The 16,676-nt window shown below is 45.2% G+C and overlaps 1 protein-coding gene across 7 annotated transcripts in view; it reads right to left on the bottom strand.

Moving 5' to 3' along the window:
- Window positions 1-16,676, bottom strand: part of MAP3K3 (mitogen-activated protein kinase kinase kinase 3) — a 74,810-nt gene that overhangs the window by 12,319 nt on the left and 45,815 nt on the right. For all 7 annotated transcript variants that reach the window (XM_054458953.2, XM_054458954.2, XM_054458955.2 and 4 more), the window contains one exon: window positions 1,948-2,081. In XM_054458953.2, coding sequence (XP_054314928.1) covers window positions 1,948-2,081 — 134 coding nt within the window. The remainder of the gene's footprint in view (window positions 1-1,947; window positions 2,082-16,676) is intronic.

The raw sequence follows: 16,676 nt of genomic DNA, 5'->3' as shown, positions 1-16,676 counted from the left end.
GCCAAAAAATTAACATGAATCATGCTTTGCTCATTCTAAAAATTAGACAGATACAATTATTGCTTAAACCTGATTAAAGAAAAAACAAAATAAACTTATCATACTTTCACTTTTCAGTAAAGTCACACTGGAATATTCTTGTATTACATACTATGCAGTGTTTGTTCCTGTTAAGTAGATTGATCTCAAATGGCCTGTTACCAGGAGCAATTCTCTTCAGCTAAAGAGGCAGGCGCTGGGGGAGGACCTTGGCAATCCCCAACCACTGCCTTCCTTGGCCTCTTTCTAAAAGTCTGTCCTCACTAGGAGTCAAATCCTCCCATGCCTTCCAGGGCCATGCAGGCAAAGTACAAAAGTGAAGGGGGCAGAGTAGAGGACCACGGTGAGGGACACAGACTGAGGGCAATCAAGCTCATCTGCAACCTCTGGGATTTTACACCCAAGTCACCCCTAGAACAGCTGATGTCCAGAAGTGCCCTGGTTAGAGAAACCAGAAAGGATGATCAGTAAAATGCCCAAAAAGGAAATCTGCAGCTAAAGGCACTCCAGGTCACTACTCCAAACATGAATTTATCTGGAAGGCAGGAGTATAGAAGGAAGAAGAGTACAAAGGGCTTCTCATAGCCTATATAGTTTGAATAATGAAAGAAAAATTACAAGAATCAGCTTTTTGTAAGATCTCCCATGTGACAGCACAGGCCCTTCTGTTGGACATTTTCCCCTTAAGAAATTTCCCCTTCTCAGGCCAAATCCCAGAAAGTGTAAGAGCAGCCTTTTCTTTTACATCAAAGCAAGTTTATTGAAAAGACCAGAATGAAGCTAGAGATCTCACGCTTGCTGAGTTCACTAAGCCAAATTGCCATTTGCATCAAGTAAGCCACCAATTTAAAAGCTAGCCACTAAAATGGCTGAGCCACTGTGGTGGACACACCCTAAGGTGATCGCTCCCTCTACCAATTAGTCCCAATGAACTGCCTTTCCCTTTAGTGCAAGTAGAACCTGTGACGTGCGTCTAGCCAATAGACTATGGCAAAGAGGATAGAATATTCATTCCTATGATTATGTGATGTTTTACGACTTCATCTTTGCAGACTGGAGCAAAAGATTCTCCCGCTGGCCTTGAAGAAGCTGCCATGTTGTGAGAGGGCCCCATGGCAAGGAACTGAAGGTGGCCTCTAGGAAGAGAACTCAGAGAAGCCCTTGGGTGACATTCAGAAGAAAAGAGGAACCACAGTCCTACAGCCACAAAAAACTGAATTCTGTCAACAACCATCTGAGCTTAGAAAAGAGCCTCAAACTCAAGAAAGGCAGGCAGCCTGGCTGACACCTTGATCGCAGTCTTGTGTGACCCTCAGCAGAGGACCCATCTGAGTCATGCCTGGACTCCTGACCCAGGGAAACTGGAAAATGATAAATGTATATTGTTTTAAGCCTCTAGGTGTGGTAATTTGTTATGGAGCAATAGATAACTAATACAACTGTCTACCATCATAAATGATCAGCCTAACCAATCCTACAGTGTAATTTTGATATGGTTTACTCCCTACCTTTCATCAAGAAACAGCAAAACTAAAATATATCCAATGAAAAACATAACCTGTCACTTTAGAACCAGTCATATGTTAAAACACTACTGAAATGAGCTGGGCGTGGTGGTGCCTGCCTGTAGGAACAATGAGAGGACCATGATGAAGGAAAATCTGTTAAATCCTCACCCAACAGCAAGGAAACTATGTAGTTTAGATCCTTTAGATCCCATCTTTGGCAGAAATTGTTATTTGGCCCTTAAAAAGGGATAATCCATATTTAGGCAGGCCTGGTTTATAAAAGAGCTTTCAAATTGGGTTCATGTCCCTCAGTTCTGCACTGTGACTACTGAGAGCCCCTTGTTATGACCTTGGTCTGCTGATACAGGCCACAGGCATATCCCAGCCCCCCTATACTCACGCACTGCTCGCTGGTCTCTGGGATGAACTCCCCCTCACTGTTGATGCTGGTGTAGGACCCCTGCCGGGCAATGTGCTGCTGCCGCTCAGGAACATAGCCAGGGGGAGGTGAGCTTCGGCCAGGGTTCTGGGAGCCTAGAGCACATAAAGGAGACTTTCAACAACAGAGCCCAGGGTGTGTAGCCCAAGAAGAGCAGGCATGGGGCCAACTCAGAGACACTAGGCCCTAGAGGTCAGGAATGTGACTCAGATGGGTCATGGCACCAACGTCCAGCATGTGCCAGCTCCCTCAGGCAAACAAACTCCCTTCCTAATGGGAAACAAACTCCAGAGATGGAGCAGGCACTATGGCATATCTGACCAAAAAAACCTTGGCACAAAACAGAAACCAGAATAACCCCTATGAGACCACTTTGCTGGCAATCAGACTAGCTTTTAAAAAAATTCTTATATATAATTACTCCTTCATAATGTCACCTTCTCTCTTCCTCTAGAGCACTAATGCCATTTCCTCCCATCAGCTCAATGCATCAGCTTAGTCCTCTTTAGTTTTGGGTCCAAGCAGTATTTTGAGGATGGGGCCAGGGAAAGGTAACTGAATATACCTGTGCATCTCTCTCTGTTGCCCTGTTCCCCTAGCCGGTGTCTCCCCTTATTTGTTCTCTACCTGTATCAGGTAAAAAAGGCCTTCCTGATGGTCTGGCCAGGATCAAAAGGCAGGCTTCTCCATTCCTACCCACTCCCACACTTCCTGGATTGTGAGTAATAATATTACCTTTTTTTTTTTTTTAAATTGAGACAGGGTCTCACTATGTTGCTCAGGTTGGTCTGAGTAATGATATTATCTTGCATTTATGTGGTGCTTTACTTTTTCTTACACATTCACAGTAATTAACCTCATTTGATTTTCAACATCTCTACAACAGAGGTTTGGCAAATATTTTCTGAGTGGCTGCTAAGTGGCAATCATTCCACAAGGTATTTTTACATTTGTTACTTCACTTAATCCTTTCAACAATCCTGAGAGGTAAGCATTTGCTTTACTTAACAGAGGAGGAGACGGAGACTCAAGGAACTTAAATCTTAAAAAAAAAAAAAAAAAAAAAACCCAAAACACCCAAAAACAATTATTTATGTTTTACAGATAAGAGACTATAAAACCAATTAACAGGTACTTTCACCACATCAGCTTGTAAGATGAAATGGTTTATCATCCTAACATTAGTGAATGACAGAGGTGTGCAGAGACACACTTTATAAGTCACTGAGCAATGCTTTTCTGCCATAAGGGATTTTGAGTCCAAGAAATCAGGTCCTCCTTCCTCCTAGCCCAAGAGCTTTTTCTGACTGGCTGTGTTGCTTTCCATGATCAGAGGAGACAAAAATGAGGCCAAAAGTTTGCATCTTTTTTCCTTCCTAAGCTCACCAGACAAACCAGAAGAGCCAATTTCCAGAAGGTTTAAAAAAAGCTTTAACTATACCCACACAAATATTTCTTGTAGCTTCAAAACTTAAACATAGGACTCTTATCCTGAACCCTTTTCCTGTTCTGAAGGGAACAAATTTATCCTGTTGTTTAGAAAACCAGAGACACAAGAGCCCTCCACTCCCTTATCTACCACCCCTTACCTCTCTCCCACGACCCAGCAATTCCCAGACACCAGGAATAGCAGAAGTACCATCCCTCAACCATGCAGGTTACTTTCCTTGCTGGCTAGTTTCTCCAGTCTAGTTCAGGGGCTGTAGCACTAGGTTTTCTGAAATGGAACTGCAGGCAAGATGCTCTGTGGAAATGGCTAAGGAAGCAAGAGAGACCAAGTTTGGAGCTGGAGACCTAGGGAAGTACCTGACTCATTCTATTCTGTTTTGTTGTTTTGTTTTGTTTCAGAGACAGGGTCTCACTCTGTTGCCCAGGCTAGTCTTGAGCTCCTGGGCTCAGGCAATCCTCCCCCTTCAGCTACAGGCAGGTGCCACCATGCCTGGCTTCTCTCCTTTCTTGATAATACATCCCTAGTCCAGACCAGTTTTAGATGGAAAATCTGAGATACACAGTTTTAGTTTTATATGTGTCTGTGTGTATACATGTTTATACATATATGTATATATATTTCCTATTGCTCAAAAACTCATGTGTGGCCGGGTGCAGTGGCTCACACCTATTATCCCGACACTTTGAGAGGCAGGAGAAATGCTTAAGGCCAGGAGTTTGAGACCAGCCTGGGCAACATGGTGAGACCCCAGCTCTACAAAAAATATTTTAAAAATTAGCCAGGCGCACACTTGTGGACCCAGCTACTTGGAAGACTGAGGCAGGAGGACTGCTTGAGCCTGGGAGGTTGAGGCCGCAGTGAGCCGTGTTTGGACCACTGCACTCCAGCACAGGTGATGGAGTGCGACCCTGTCTCATAGACAAAACAAAACAAAAGCTCATGTGGAGTCAGGAGCACTCAGCCTGTACCTGGAAGTCGAGGTAGTGCACCAGGGACTAAGCATCTACAGCAGAGGGTGCTCAAGAGCCCAGTCCAGGGTCTTAGAACATCCTGGAAAAGAGGGTGGGCCTGATAGACTGATGGAGCTCAACAAACTCCCTGAGCCAGAGAGACTCCCACTATTTCAAAGACCCTCAGAAGGAAGAAAAATACTTAATGGAAAAAAAGAATGGCCGGGAGGCTTGCTCTGTGTGTGTGTGTGCACTTTTAGGAATGGGGTCTCGCTATGTTGCCTAGGCTGGTCTCAAGCTTTGGCCTCCCAAAGTGCTGGGATTAAAGGCATGGGCCCCCATACCTGGCCAGAGGGTTGCTCTTTGGAAGATATTTTCTAAGAAGCTTAAACTATTGTTTTTCAATGACCTTCAAGAAACTGACACTGACTTTTTTTTTTTGAGATGGAGTCTTGCTCTGTTGCCCAGGCTGGAGTGCAGTGGTACAATCTTGGCTCAAGGCAACCTCCGCCTCCTGGGTTCAAGCAATTCTCCTGCCTCAGCCTCCTGAGTAGCTGGGATTACAGGTGGCCGTCACCATACCCAGCTAATTCTTGTATTTTTAGTAGAGACAGGGTTTCACCACGTTGGCCAGGCTGGTCTTGAACTCTTGTCCTCAGGTGATCCGCCTGTCTCAGCCTCCCAAAGTGCTGGGATCACAGGCGTCAGCCACTGCACCCAATTGAAACTGACTCTTTAATTCTTCTATATTAAGTCAGTTGTTCAGAACATATGGTTCATGTGGTTGTGCTGAATATATTTTGAGAATTCACCACTGAACTGGTATTGGAGAATACTTCCAATCTCTTCTTGGACACATCACCCCAGCCTCCCTCCAAGTATGTCTCTCTGGCAGGAAAGCTAACATGGGGTCCTCAGTAATCTGGCTTCCCCACCTGACTCCAGAGCAGAGGCCAGAAACAAAATTGCTCTGAAAACAGGCATAGAATTTTGCTGGATTTCCTGTCTCAACATCTCACTCACAGGGTAAAGGCCACCAACTCCGAGATAAATTGGTATCTGAGCCATGCCTTTGAAATGGTCTCAAACAGCCCATGGAAGAGAATTTGTCCTATTTTCTAAGTCCTAACAGAAACTAAAGCTACTCTGAGTGTAAATTTAGGGATATTGTACCATGAACTAACAGAGTAATAAAATCAGGCAAGGCAATTTTTTTTTCTTAAAAAAATACTGTCACCTCTCATTTAACCCTTACTACACCCCTGCAGTGGTGGTGCATTATCATCATCCACATTGCGTAGAGGGAAACCCAAGCCCCAAAGCCATAAAGTGACTTTATGGTGGGGCCGAAGTGAGAAAACAGGCTTTGTGACTCTCATACAGTTCAGCCAAGGCAATTTGGGGACCATAATTTATTTCCAAAAAGGGCAGGCATGCTGCTCAACACAGTGGCACAAGACAAAACTTCTCCTTGAACTGGCCAGGCCATCTGTTCCCCATGAGTAATCCCTATGGAGGATGGAGATCCCATCCACAAGGAAATATGACAGCCTGCCAGGTGTGGGAGGGAAGCTAACGTGGGGACTTCCTGGCAGCACAGGGGAAGCACAGTGCCATGTTTCTTTCTTTCTTTGGAGTGCAGTGGCATGTTCATAGCCCACTGTAGCCCCAAACTCCTGGGCTCAAGGGATCCTCCTGCTTCAGCCTCCCAAAGTGCAGGGATTACAGGTGTGAGCCACATCCACAGTGGCATGTTTCATGCAGCTCAAATTCAGGGTTGTTTTCTCCATGGTCATTTGGGAGTCAGAGGCCAGGAATACAAAATGCCGCTTGGCCAACAGAGGGCTTGTAGGCAAAGACAAGATGGAGGTTTAGGGGAAATCTGGACCAAGGGAACTACTCCACTTTCCAATGACCCAGACCTCACAGACCCATGTACCTGGCTGCTTCCCTTGCTACTGTAACACAAAATTCCAGTGCAACTGTGAAAAAAGGATGGTTTTCCTAAGCCCTATCATGTCACAAAACACAGAGAGAGCACTATTTAACCCTTTGCTTATAAAAATTAGCCTACTGCCTGCTTCCTACTTTTAGCTTTGGATGACATCTTGGTAGTCCACAAGTTCTATGGCAATTCAGTCCACATGTCAGCAACATTTGTCAGCAGTAGAAGCAACTCTAAGGAGGTAAGTGAGGTGCACGGAGAAAAGACTAAGCTTTGAAATTAGATATACGTGGGTTCAGATCAGGCTTTGCCACTCATTAGCTAAATGACCTAAGCTCTCACCTCAATTTTCTCAACTGCAAAGATGGGGAGAACTATCTACCTCATAATTTCTTTTGGAAGTTATAAATGTGCTGGCACAGGTACATATCTGCATAACCCCATCTCACGGTAGGAACTCTGTAGAATCCCATTTGTACCCTTCACTCTATGTGGCAGATATATGGGGTAGGCGTAAGATGGATTCCACCCTTCTAGTGTGCCTTCCTGTACTTCAGAAGCTAACTGGCTAAAAGCTGTATTTCTAAGACTTTCTTTAGGTTCAGCTAATCACATGCACTTCTGTGAGATTAACAGGCTTCCTGCTGTTCCTGAGCAGTCACAGAAGCCTTTGGTTTTTCTGCCACAGTTTAGCAGAGGCCCCACACCTGGTCTCCAGCTTTGTCGATGTTGACAGACAGGTGTGGACCAGAGCTGAGGGCACTGGACTTCTGGACCGGTGGCTTCCTGATTACAGAAGAGGGAGGACGCTCTGCAGTGTTTCTTAACCTAGAGCCTGCTTCTCTTTCTTCCCTCATTGATTCTATAATCCACAATGTGCACCTCTGGCTTATAGAATCTCTTCTTCCTGAAACTAGCTACAGTGGGTTCTCCTCTGTGCAACTGAACTCTGACCAACACATTCTGGAGCTGTATTATACATTTTACCTAGAACAAATAAAAATGTCTCTTGTAAGGGATTGATTGGAGAGAAAGAAAATCTCTTATTTACGAAACCTCAGACACTGGTCCAAACTATGCCCAGGTAGGATGAAATGCCCTCAATCTGTTACAAGGAGTGTCTGGGGTGAGACTTCCCTGGGATAAAATATCCATGGTCCCCCTGACACCTGTCCCCTCCTTCATCAGCTGCACTGAACTCTCCCCTGGTTTTACAGGTGGGATGGGACTAGCTCACATGAGGCCAGCACTACAGACCCAGGAGGGTCTGGGGGGAAAAATAGCAAAGGTTTTCTGAGCTTTTATTTCCAGCCAGAGACTTTCACTTTTTCCAATCCACACTGTGCCTGCAGAGAGCCAGCCTTGTTATCTGATGGGCTATGTGCCAGCGGCTATTGTGCACAGGCCCACAGGCTGGAGCAGGAAAAGGAAGTCTCCCCAAACCAATGGCTATCAGAGGAACCGAATGGAAAAACCAGGAGTTGGCAGAACTGCTCCAGGGCATTTTCGGTTTTGTTTTTAATCTTCATTTCAGAAATTGGGAGCCAATGAGATACACAACAGTTGAGAGCAAGTGAGACAGGGAGCTGAACAGGATAGGATACTGGACCATAAAACTACATATTTACCAGCAGTGATAGCAATGAGCCAGACAGTACAAAGCACAGTGCTATGCAAAACAGCTCATTCCGTAGGTCTCAGAAGACTGCATAGGCAGGGGTCACAGGCTTTCTTGGGACACCTTTCCCTGGTATTCCAGCCTGAACTTACTCTAGCCTCACTGGGCCATCTGTGCCACCAGCTGAAGCAAAGGCGCACAGTAGCAGTTCCACTGTTCAGAGAGGCCCACAGCTTCCCATGAAGGCATTTTACACAGAAGGAGAAAATCGGGGTTTAAGCTGCCAGCTATCCTCATTCCTCCCAGTGCGTGCTAGCTCTCTACCAGCCTCCTTAACCCAAAGAAGCAGAGTCAAAGATACACTCTCACCCTAGGATATGGTAGGTTCTTTTGCTTTGTACTCTGACTTAAAGCTGAACGACAGGCTCTCAGATTCTAGCCCTTCTCATAGGAGAACCCTAATAAGGAAGCTGATGCAGTCAGGAAGTTGTCTCCGCAGGGAGTTCTAGGGCTTTGGGTCAGTGTTAATGTGCAGGTCATTGCAAGTATAAAGAGATAGCTTTTTTGGCCACTAGCTATTTTCTAAACTCTTTTCTCTCTTCAGGGACAGATGAGATGGGGAGAGAAATCAAACATTTTTTCTTTCTCAATAGAAAATCTTAACTAATATTTACCAATATGCTCACAGTGGACCACACTCTGTAGAACACAGTAGTGGGTAGAATTTCCATAAGACCCTACGAACATCTTCTATGTTTCAACTTTCAAAATTCCCATTTTATTTTGGAGCTGCTACCACCATCAAAGTTTCTGATCTCATGTAGCATCATAGAACTTACAGCAAGGAGGGAAAAAAACCTTTGGAGATGAAAGAAGCTAACCATTTTTTTTCCAAGTGTATGGTCACTACCTCTGCAGTCCTGCTTTCTACCCTTTCAAATCTGTACTAGGACTGGAAGCTGGTCCTGCGCATTGCTCTCTGTTTACTGCCCAGTTGTCGCTATAATCCACCCTCATCCTTTCAACATTCTTTCTTGTCCTCTGCCTGAATTTTCCCTCCATGTCTCTCAGAGGCAGAGAGGGCTCCTCTCTTCCTTGCGAAAGCATTATAAACCCTCTACCTGGACTCGATTCATCTCCAGCAGGAGTCAGCTCCCCCATGGTCTCCTCTTCATCACCTTTAACCCTCCTTTTCAGTTGTCTTTATCCCTCCCTTCATACACTTCCTCATATCTCTACCCTAAAAACATCCTGGGCTGGGCATGGTGGCTCATACCTATAATCTCAGCACTTTGGGAAGCTGAGGTGTAGAAGGATCGCTTCAGACCAGGAATTCAAGACCAGGCTGGGCAACATAGAGAGAACTCATCTCTACAAAAAACAAATTAGCCAGGTATGGTGGCAAGCACCTGTGGTCCCAGCTATTTGGGAGGCTGAGGCAAGAGGATCGGAGGTTGAGGCTGCAGTGAGCCACGATGGCACCACTGCACTCCAGCCTGGATGACAGAGAGATGGGGTTTTGCCATGTTGCCTGGGCTAGTTTCAAACTCCTGGGCTCAAGCAATCCACCCACCTTGGCCTCCCAAAGTGCTGGGATTACAGGCACGCACCACCACAACTGGCAGGCCCACCATTTCACTACCAAACTCCAGAAAAACCTGATTGCCTTCACTCAGGCGTTGGAGTATGGCTTGCCTCACTATGGGACAAAGTGGCAAGATAAGGAGAAAGACAGAGTGAGAACTGAGGCAAAGGCACTTAACAAGATGAACTTAGACCATACAGGAGTCAGAATGTAGCAGGGACAAGTCCTTTTTTTTTTTTTTTTTGAGACAGAGTCTCACTCTGTTGCCCAAGCTGGAGCGCAGTGGCACGATCTCAGCTCACTGCAACCTCCGCCTCCCGGGTTCAAGTGATTGTCCCACCTCAGCCCCCCAAGTAGCTGGGATTACAGATGCGCACGACCACACCTGGATAATTTTTATTTATTTTTATTTTTTTGAGACAGACCAAGAGTCTGTCCAGGCTAGAGTGCAGTGGCACGATCTTGGCTCACTGCATCTCTGCCTCCCAGGTTCAAGCAATTCTCCCACCTCAGAGGCCCGAGTAGCTGGGATTACAGGCACCTGCCATCATACCTGGCTATTTTTTGTATTTTTAGTAGAGACAGGGTTTCACTATGTTGGACAGGCTGGTCTCGAATCCCTGTCCTCAGGTGATTTGCCCGCCCTGGCCTCCCAAAGTGTTAAGATTATAGGCATGAGCCACTGCGCCCCGCCAACAAATCCTTTAGTTGAGGCTTGGTTACATGGCTTAAGGGCACCACCCAATGTATCATGGAAAAATAGTGCTTGAGCTTCAAAGGTAGGTAGAATTTCCATAGGCCAAGGTATGAGAGGATATCTTCAGGTAAAGAAATTCCACCTGTCTGCCTAGTGATCTCCCCACAGAAAGATTAACTCCTTTGGATTAACTCATTACTTAGTAGGGTTTTTTTTGTTTGTTTCTGTTTTGTTTGTTTAGCATGAACTAGTTTAACAGATTAAATGGCCTGAAAAAAAACCTGGAATTCAAGGTATGCATATTATGACGGAAACAACAAAGGGTAAACATGATACCTGGCTTCATGTATTTGAAAAACTGTCACATGAAACATTTTATCTGTGTTTATCTGTTGCTCAAGAGAGCGGTACTAGAATCAGTGGGTAAAGTGAGAGAAAGCTGATTTTCAATCCAAAATAAAGAAGAATTTCAAATATACATATCTGGAATTTGATTGGGCTACCCTGCGCTTCCCCATCAATGCAAATATTGCAGTGTGAACTAAGTAGCCCGCTTGCTGCAGACTCACTAAATATTCACATGTATGTAAACGATGATGGCAAGGAGGCAACAGAGGAACCCGGTGGAAGGCTGAATTGCTAAGGCTTACTAACCAAGGACTTCTTGGACCCCATTTCTACTGCTAGGACTTTTCCAAGTCTCTCATGCTATACCTTGACTTCTGTCTCTGTTTCCCTTCCAGAAAGTCTTATTTGTACCAGCACACAGCAAGCACTCACACATCTGTGAATGAAAATAACAGGTTTCTGTCTCTTACCCTTGGTCTGTCCTTACCAACCTGGCTGGTTCTGTGTAACGCCTTCTCCCCACACTCCTAATTTCCTTTTCTACTTCTCTGGTTACTCCTTTTCTGTGTCCTTCACAGGCTCATCCTCTTCTAACTGGCCACTAAGTGTTGGGTTCCTAAGGCTCAATCATGGACCCTCTTTTCTTCTCATTCTATAGTCTCTGCTTAGGCACTCTCCCCTGGGCCCATGGTTTCAACATAACAATTTCCAATATTTTTTCACTAGCCCTGATTTTCTCCCCTCTGAGCTAGAGACCTATATATCTAACTGCCTCTCTGATATCTCCTGTTGGCTGTATCAGAGGCACTTCAATACCAACATGTCTAAAACATTAAGTCTGCCCCTTTCCAGCACCTGGAACCAGGCTCTCTTCCAGTATTCCTGTCTTAGTGAAAGGGGATGCCATTTATTCATCTCCAAAAAGCAGTAATTTACCTCTCTCTCTCTCAATATCTGCAAATTATTTTTCTTCCTTTTTTTTTTTTTTTTTTTTTGAGATGGAGTTTTGCTCTTGTTGCCCAGGCTGGAGTGCAATGGCACCATCTCAGCTCACTGCAACCTCCGCCTCCCTGGTTCAAACAATTCTCCTGCCTCAGCCTCCCTAGTAGATGGGATTACAGGCGCACGCCACCACACCCAGCTAATTTTTGTATTTTTCATAGAGACGGGGTTTCACCATGTTGGTCAGGTTGGTTTCAAACTCCTAACCTCAGGTGATCCACCCATCTTGGCCTCCCAAAGTGCTGGGATTACAGACGTGAGCCACCAAACCCGGCCTCTTTTTTTTTTTTTTTTAAATGATATTGGGTCTCACTATGTTGTCTAGGCTAAGCTCAAACTCCTGAAATCAAGCTATCCTCCCACCTTAGCCTCCTGAAAACACCTGCAAATTCAATCCAATACTATAGTAATTCTTAAGCCTTTTGGTCTTAGAACCCCTTTGCACCTTAAAACTGAGGCCACTTAGCTTTTATTTATGTAGGATATATCAGCTGATATTTACTGTATTTGAAATTAAAACTCAGAAATTTTAAAAACATTTTCTCAGGAGAAACCAGTGGAGGGAAAAAGAAATTTTAAGAATACAATCATATACAAGCACACATGTCATTAAGCCATTACAGTGATGACATCACCTCAGGCACCTGACCTCTGGAAAACTCCATTGTACCCTTGTGAGAGAATTGAGTGTCATGTCTTATCATGATTATGAAAATAATTTTGAGGGCCAGGCGTGGTGGCTCACTCCTGTAATCCCAGCACTTTGGGAGGCTGAGGCAGGTGGATCATGAGGTCAAGAGATCGAGACTATCCTGGCCAACGTGGTGAAACCCCATCTCTACTAAAAATACAAAAATTAGCTGGGCATGGTGGCGCATGCCTGTAGTCCCAGCTACTTGGGAGGCTGAGGCAAGAGAATCGTTTGAACCCGGAAGGCGGACGTTGTAGTGAGCTGAGATCGCGCCACTGCACTTCGGCCTGGTGACAGAGCAAGACTCCGTCACACACAAAAAAAAAAAAAAAAGAAAGAAAGAAAATAATTTTGAACTCACAGGGTCAAAGGATCCAAGGGACTCCCCAGGATCCCCAGAACACACTTTGAGAACCACCAAAACGCCATGTTCTGTCAGTTTTACCTCTAAATGTCACAAGTTCACCTGCTCCTTCTTCTCTCCAATTCATCAGCCTACTCCAAACCCAGTTTTCTTTACCTGGACCACTGCATTAGCCTAATGCAGTTCCCTTGCATGCATTCTTGCCCCCTCCAATCTGTTATCCACACTGTAGCCAGATCAATCTTTTCAAAATACAAATATGAATATGTAACACCACGCACTCCTCTTCACTTAAGAACTCTAAAGTAGCTTTTCACTACTTTCCATACAATGATCAGAATCTTAACCAGGGTCCACAAGGCTCTGCCTCCCTCCCCAGCTTCATCCTGCCCTCCCCTTCCCCTTGCTCCCAGCTCTCCAGCTATCCAGACTTCTTTCCATTTCTGACATACCACACTTCCTCTTGCCATCAGGCCTCTGCTCCTGTAACATCCCCTGCCTGGAACCCTCTTCCTTGCATCCCTTTTGCCTAACTCCAAAATCCCATTCATGCCTACAGCTTTCCTGGCCCCAAGATCAGGATCAGGTCCCATCCCAAGATCAGGATCAGGTCCCATCCCTTAGTTATAGCCCACCATTTCTTTCTTTCTTTCTTTTTTTTTTTTGATACGGAGTCTCACTCACTCTGTCACCCAGGCTGGAGTACAGTGGTGCAATCTCCACTCACTGCAGCCTCGATCTCCCAGGTTCAAGTGATCCTCCTGCCTCAGCCCCCTGAGTAGCTGGGACTAGAGGCACTCACCACCATGCACAGCTAATTTTTGCATTTTTAGTAGTGACGGGGTTTTACTGTGTTGGCCAGGCTGGTCTCAAACTCCTGGCCTCAAGCAATCCACCCACCTCAGCCTCACCAAGTGCTAGGGTTACAGGCGTGAGCCAACATTCCCAGCCCATTTCTTAGTTATAGCCCACTTGCAGCACCACACACCTTTCAGTCACAGTTTGTAATTATACATTAATCACATCATAAGAAGTAAATGTCTGTCTTTCCATGGATTGTAAAGGCCACAGGGACAGGGCCTGTGTGTTTTTTGCTTCCCATATTTCTGGCACATAGTAGGTACTTTGGAAATTACTTTTTTTTTTTTTTTTTGAGACAGGGTCTTGATCTGTTGCCCAGGCTGGAGTACTATGGCACATTCATGGCTCACTGAAACCTCTGCCTCCCAGGATCAAGTGATCCTCCCACCTCAGCTTCCCAAGTACCTGGGACTACAAGCATGCACCACCACACTTGGCTAATTTTTGTATTTTTTGTAGAGACGGGGTTTTGCCATGTTGCCCAGGCTAGTCTCAAACTCCTAAGGCTCAAGCAATCCACCCAACTCGGCCTCCTAAAGTGCTGGGATTACAGGCATAAGCCACCATGCCCAGCCAGTAATTATCTTTTGAATGAATGAACAAAAACGCAGTATGATGGAAGAGAGATAAGACAACATGACATAGGTTGAGGCGTGGTGGCTCACACCTGTAATCCCAACACTTTGGGAGGCCAAGGCGGGTGATCATCTGAGGTCAGGAGTCAGACCAGCCTGCCAACATGGCGAAATCCCGTCTCTACTAAAAACACAAAAATTAGCGGGGAGTGGTGGTGTGCACCTGTAATAGGCTGAGGCAGAAGAACTGCTTGAGCGCATGAAGCAGGGGTTGCAGTGAGCTGAGATGGCATCAATGCACACTCCAGCCTGGGTGACAGAGTGAGACTCTGTCTCGGAAAAAAAAAAAAAAAAAGACAACATAATAAATATTATAATGGTGATGGGTAAAAGGGGCAAACATTTTCAGTGGCTTCTACTGCCTACCAAAAAAGCCTGAGTGCAGTTCAGAGTCCCTTAGAAAACACCCAGGCATCCTTTCTTGGCCTCTCTACTCCTCCTCCAAATGTATCAGCCAGCCTGGACCTGAAGGATAGTGAGCTCTCCACAGACAAAGTCTAAAAGCCCTCTCTCCCCTTGTACCCTATGGAAATCCGCCACAATCTTTCAAGGTCCAGATGGAACAGCTCCCCTCAGAATGCACTTTCCAGATCATTCCAGTTAGAAATCATCTCTCCCATTTCTTCGCTCTATGGAAAGGCTCACAGGCTCAGCCCATTCTCTTGCCACATCTACCTTACCCTACACACACTGCAAAGCCCCTGGGGTTCTTCAACCCACCAAGTTCTTTTGTGATCATGCCTGGCAGGTGCTCCTTACTATGCCTGAGATATCTCTCTCTACTTGATGCTCAGTAAATCTTCCTTGGAGTGTCAGCTCTGATGTTACCTTTTCTGTGAAAGCCCCTCTCTCCCAGGCGGAATCTGCTCCAGCCACCCTTGCTCTTCCAAATGCTTCACTGCAGCATTCATCTCAGCCCAATGGCTGGTACTTAATGCTTTGCTGAATGAAGGAAGCCAGGATCTAGGTATGCTAAGAGGCTGTGTTGCCCATTTTCCAGATAAACAGGAACTACTTCACAGAAATCTCATTCCTCAGCATTCTCAGCCAGGAAAATCATTTCCATATACAGCTCCCAGTAACATGGAGAAAGGGTCCAGTCACTAAGTATTTAGCCCCTGCCTCCATGCACATATCATAGGCTCTTGCTTGGGGGCAGGAGACCCAGTTACTGACCCATCAATCCTTACTGATTACAAGGGACCATGCTGCCCACCTCCATCCCCTCAATCTCTACAAGGACTATGGAAAAGAGGCCAAACTGGCAGAGCTTCCCAGGCTCTGAGGCACACAGATCCACAGCCTAGCTGTGGCTAGGCTCTCCTTGCTAGGGTACTAACTCTCCCTCCTCAACCAACACATTCCCCAATTATCTACAGAAATCTGAAATTCATATACAGACTTTCAGCCTGGCAATACTTACTACCAGTACTTGCCTGGATTCCAGAAGTTACTCAGTAAGGCAAAGTCAGTACCTCAGTAACATATTTTTCCTGCAACTCCCTCAGGAGGCATATTGCAAACAAACTCAGCAACAGGATCAGTGCTTAGATCTCTCAAGCTCAGCTCAGGATCTTCAGAGGACAGTTCAATTTGAAGCAATTCTACCTATATGGATAAGGGCAAAGCTGGCTTTCTAGCAGCAGCAGGGGTCTCCACAACATTAAGGCAGCAGGCTCAACACGATGTTTGATAAGACCAGATTTCCCTTTTGATACAAGTTCCACAATTCAAGAAATGGGGGCTTTCTCCCCAGACTCTCAAAAGTGGAATCCACAGGAATCCTGGGTTAACAAATAATAATGCACAGGCCTGATTTAGATTCCTGTCCTGGGAAGGACTGGTAGCAGCCACAGAGCTTTCTGACTAGTTAGCAGAGGGTTGTATATACAGTTGGCTCTCCATATCTGCAGGTTCTGCATCTGTGGATTCAACCAACCACAGATTGAGAATATGTGGAAAATCATAAAAAATAATAGCAAAAAAAACCAAATAAAAATATAGCATAAGAACTATTTACATAGTATTTACATCATATTAGGTATTATAAATAACCCAGATATGATTTAAACTATAAGGGAGGATGTGAGTAGGTTATATGCAAATGCTACACTATTTTATTTCAGGGACTTCAGCATCCACAGATCTTGGCATCCACAGGGGTCCTGGAACCAATCTCCTACAGAGAAATGACTGTACTATGTCAATAGTCTCCTTTCCTTCCCAGACAACTTAGCTTGACTCTCTCAAAAGTTTCATTGGTCAGCATCTTCCCTGAAGTATAAAGACTTCTCAGGAATCATAAGCCAGAGGTTTAAGGTCAAAATTCAAACTTAGACCTGATTCCTAACTTTACAAGTCTCTATTCTTCATAAGAACGGTCAAAAGTGAGTGTAAACACAGCTGGAAGTCTTCAAGCAGATGTCTGAGGCGATCACTTTTTCAGGGATGTTTACAAAGAATTTAATCACACTACTATATCATTATATTTTAAGTTCCTTGAGAGTCAGGATACCATCCCAGTTATTTCTTTGCCCTTCCTCC

Source organism: Pongo pygmaeus, chromosome 19 (genome assembly GCF_028885625.2).
Source record: "Pongo pygmaeus isolate AG05252 chromosome 19, NHGRI_mPonPyg2-v2.0_pri, whole genome shotgun sequence".
Classification (NCBI taxonomy): domain Eukaryota; kingdom Metazoa; phylum Chordata; class Mammalia; order Primates; family Hominidae; genus Pongo; species Pongo pygmaeus.
The sequence above is the reverse complement of the archived record's forward strand: the minus strand, read 5'-3'. Positions and strand labels throughout refer to the sequence as shown.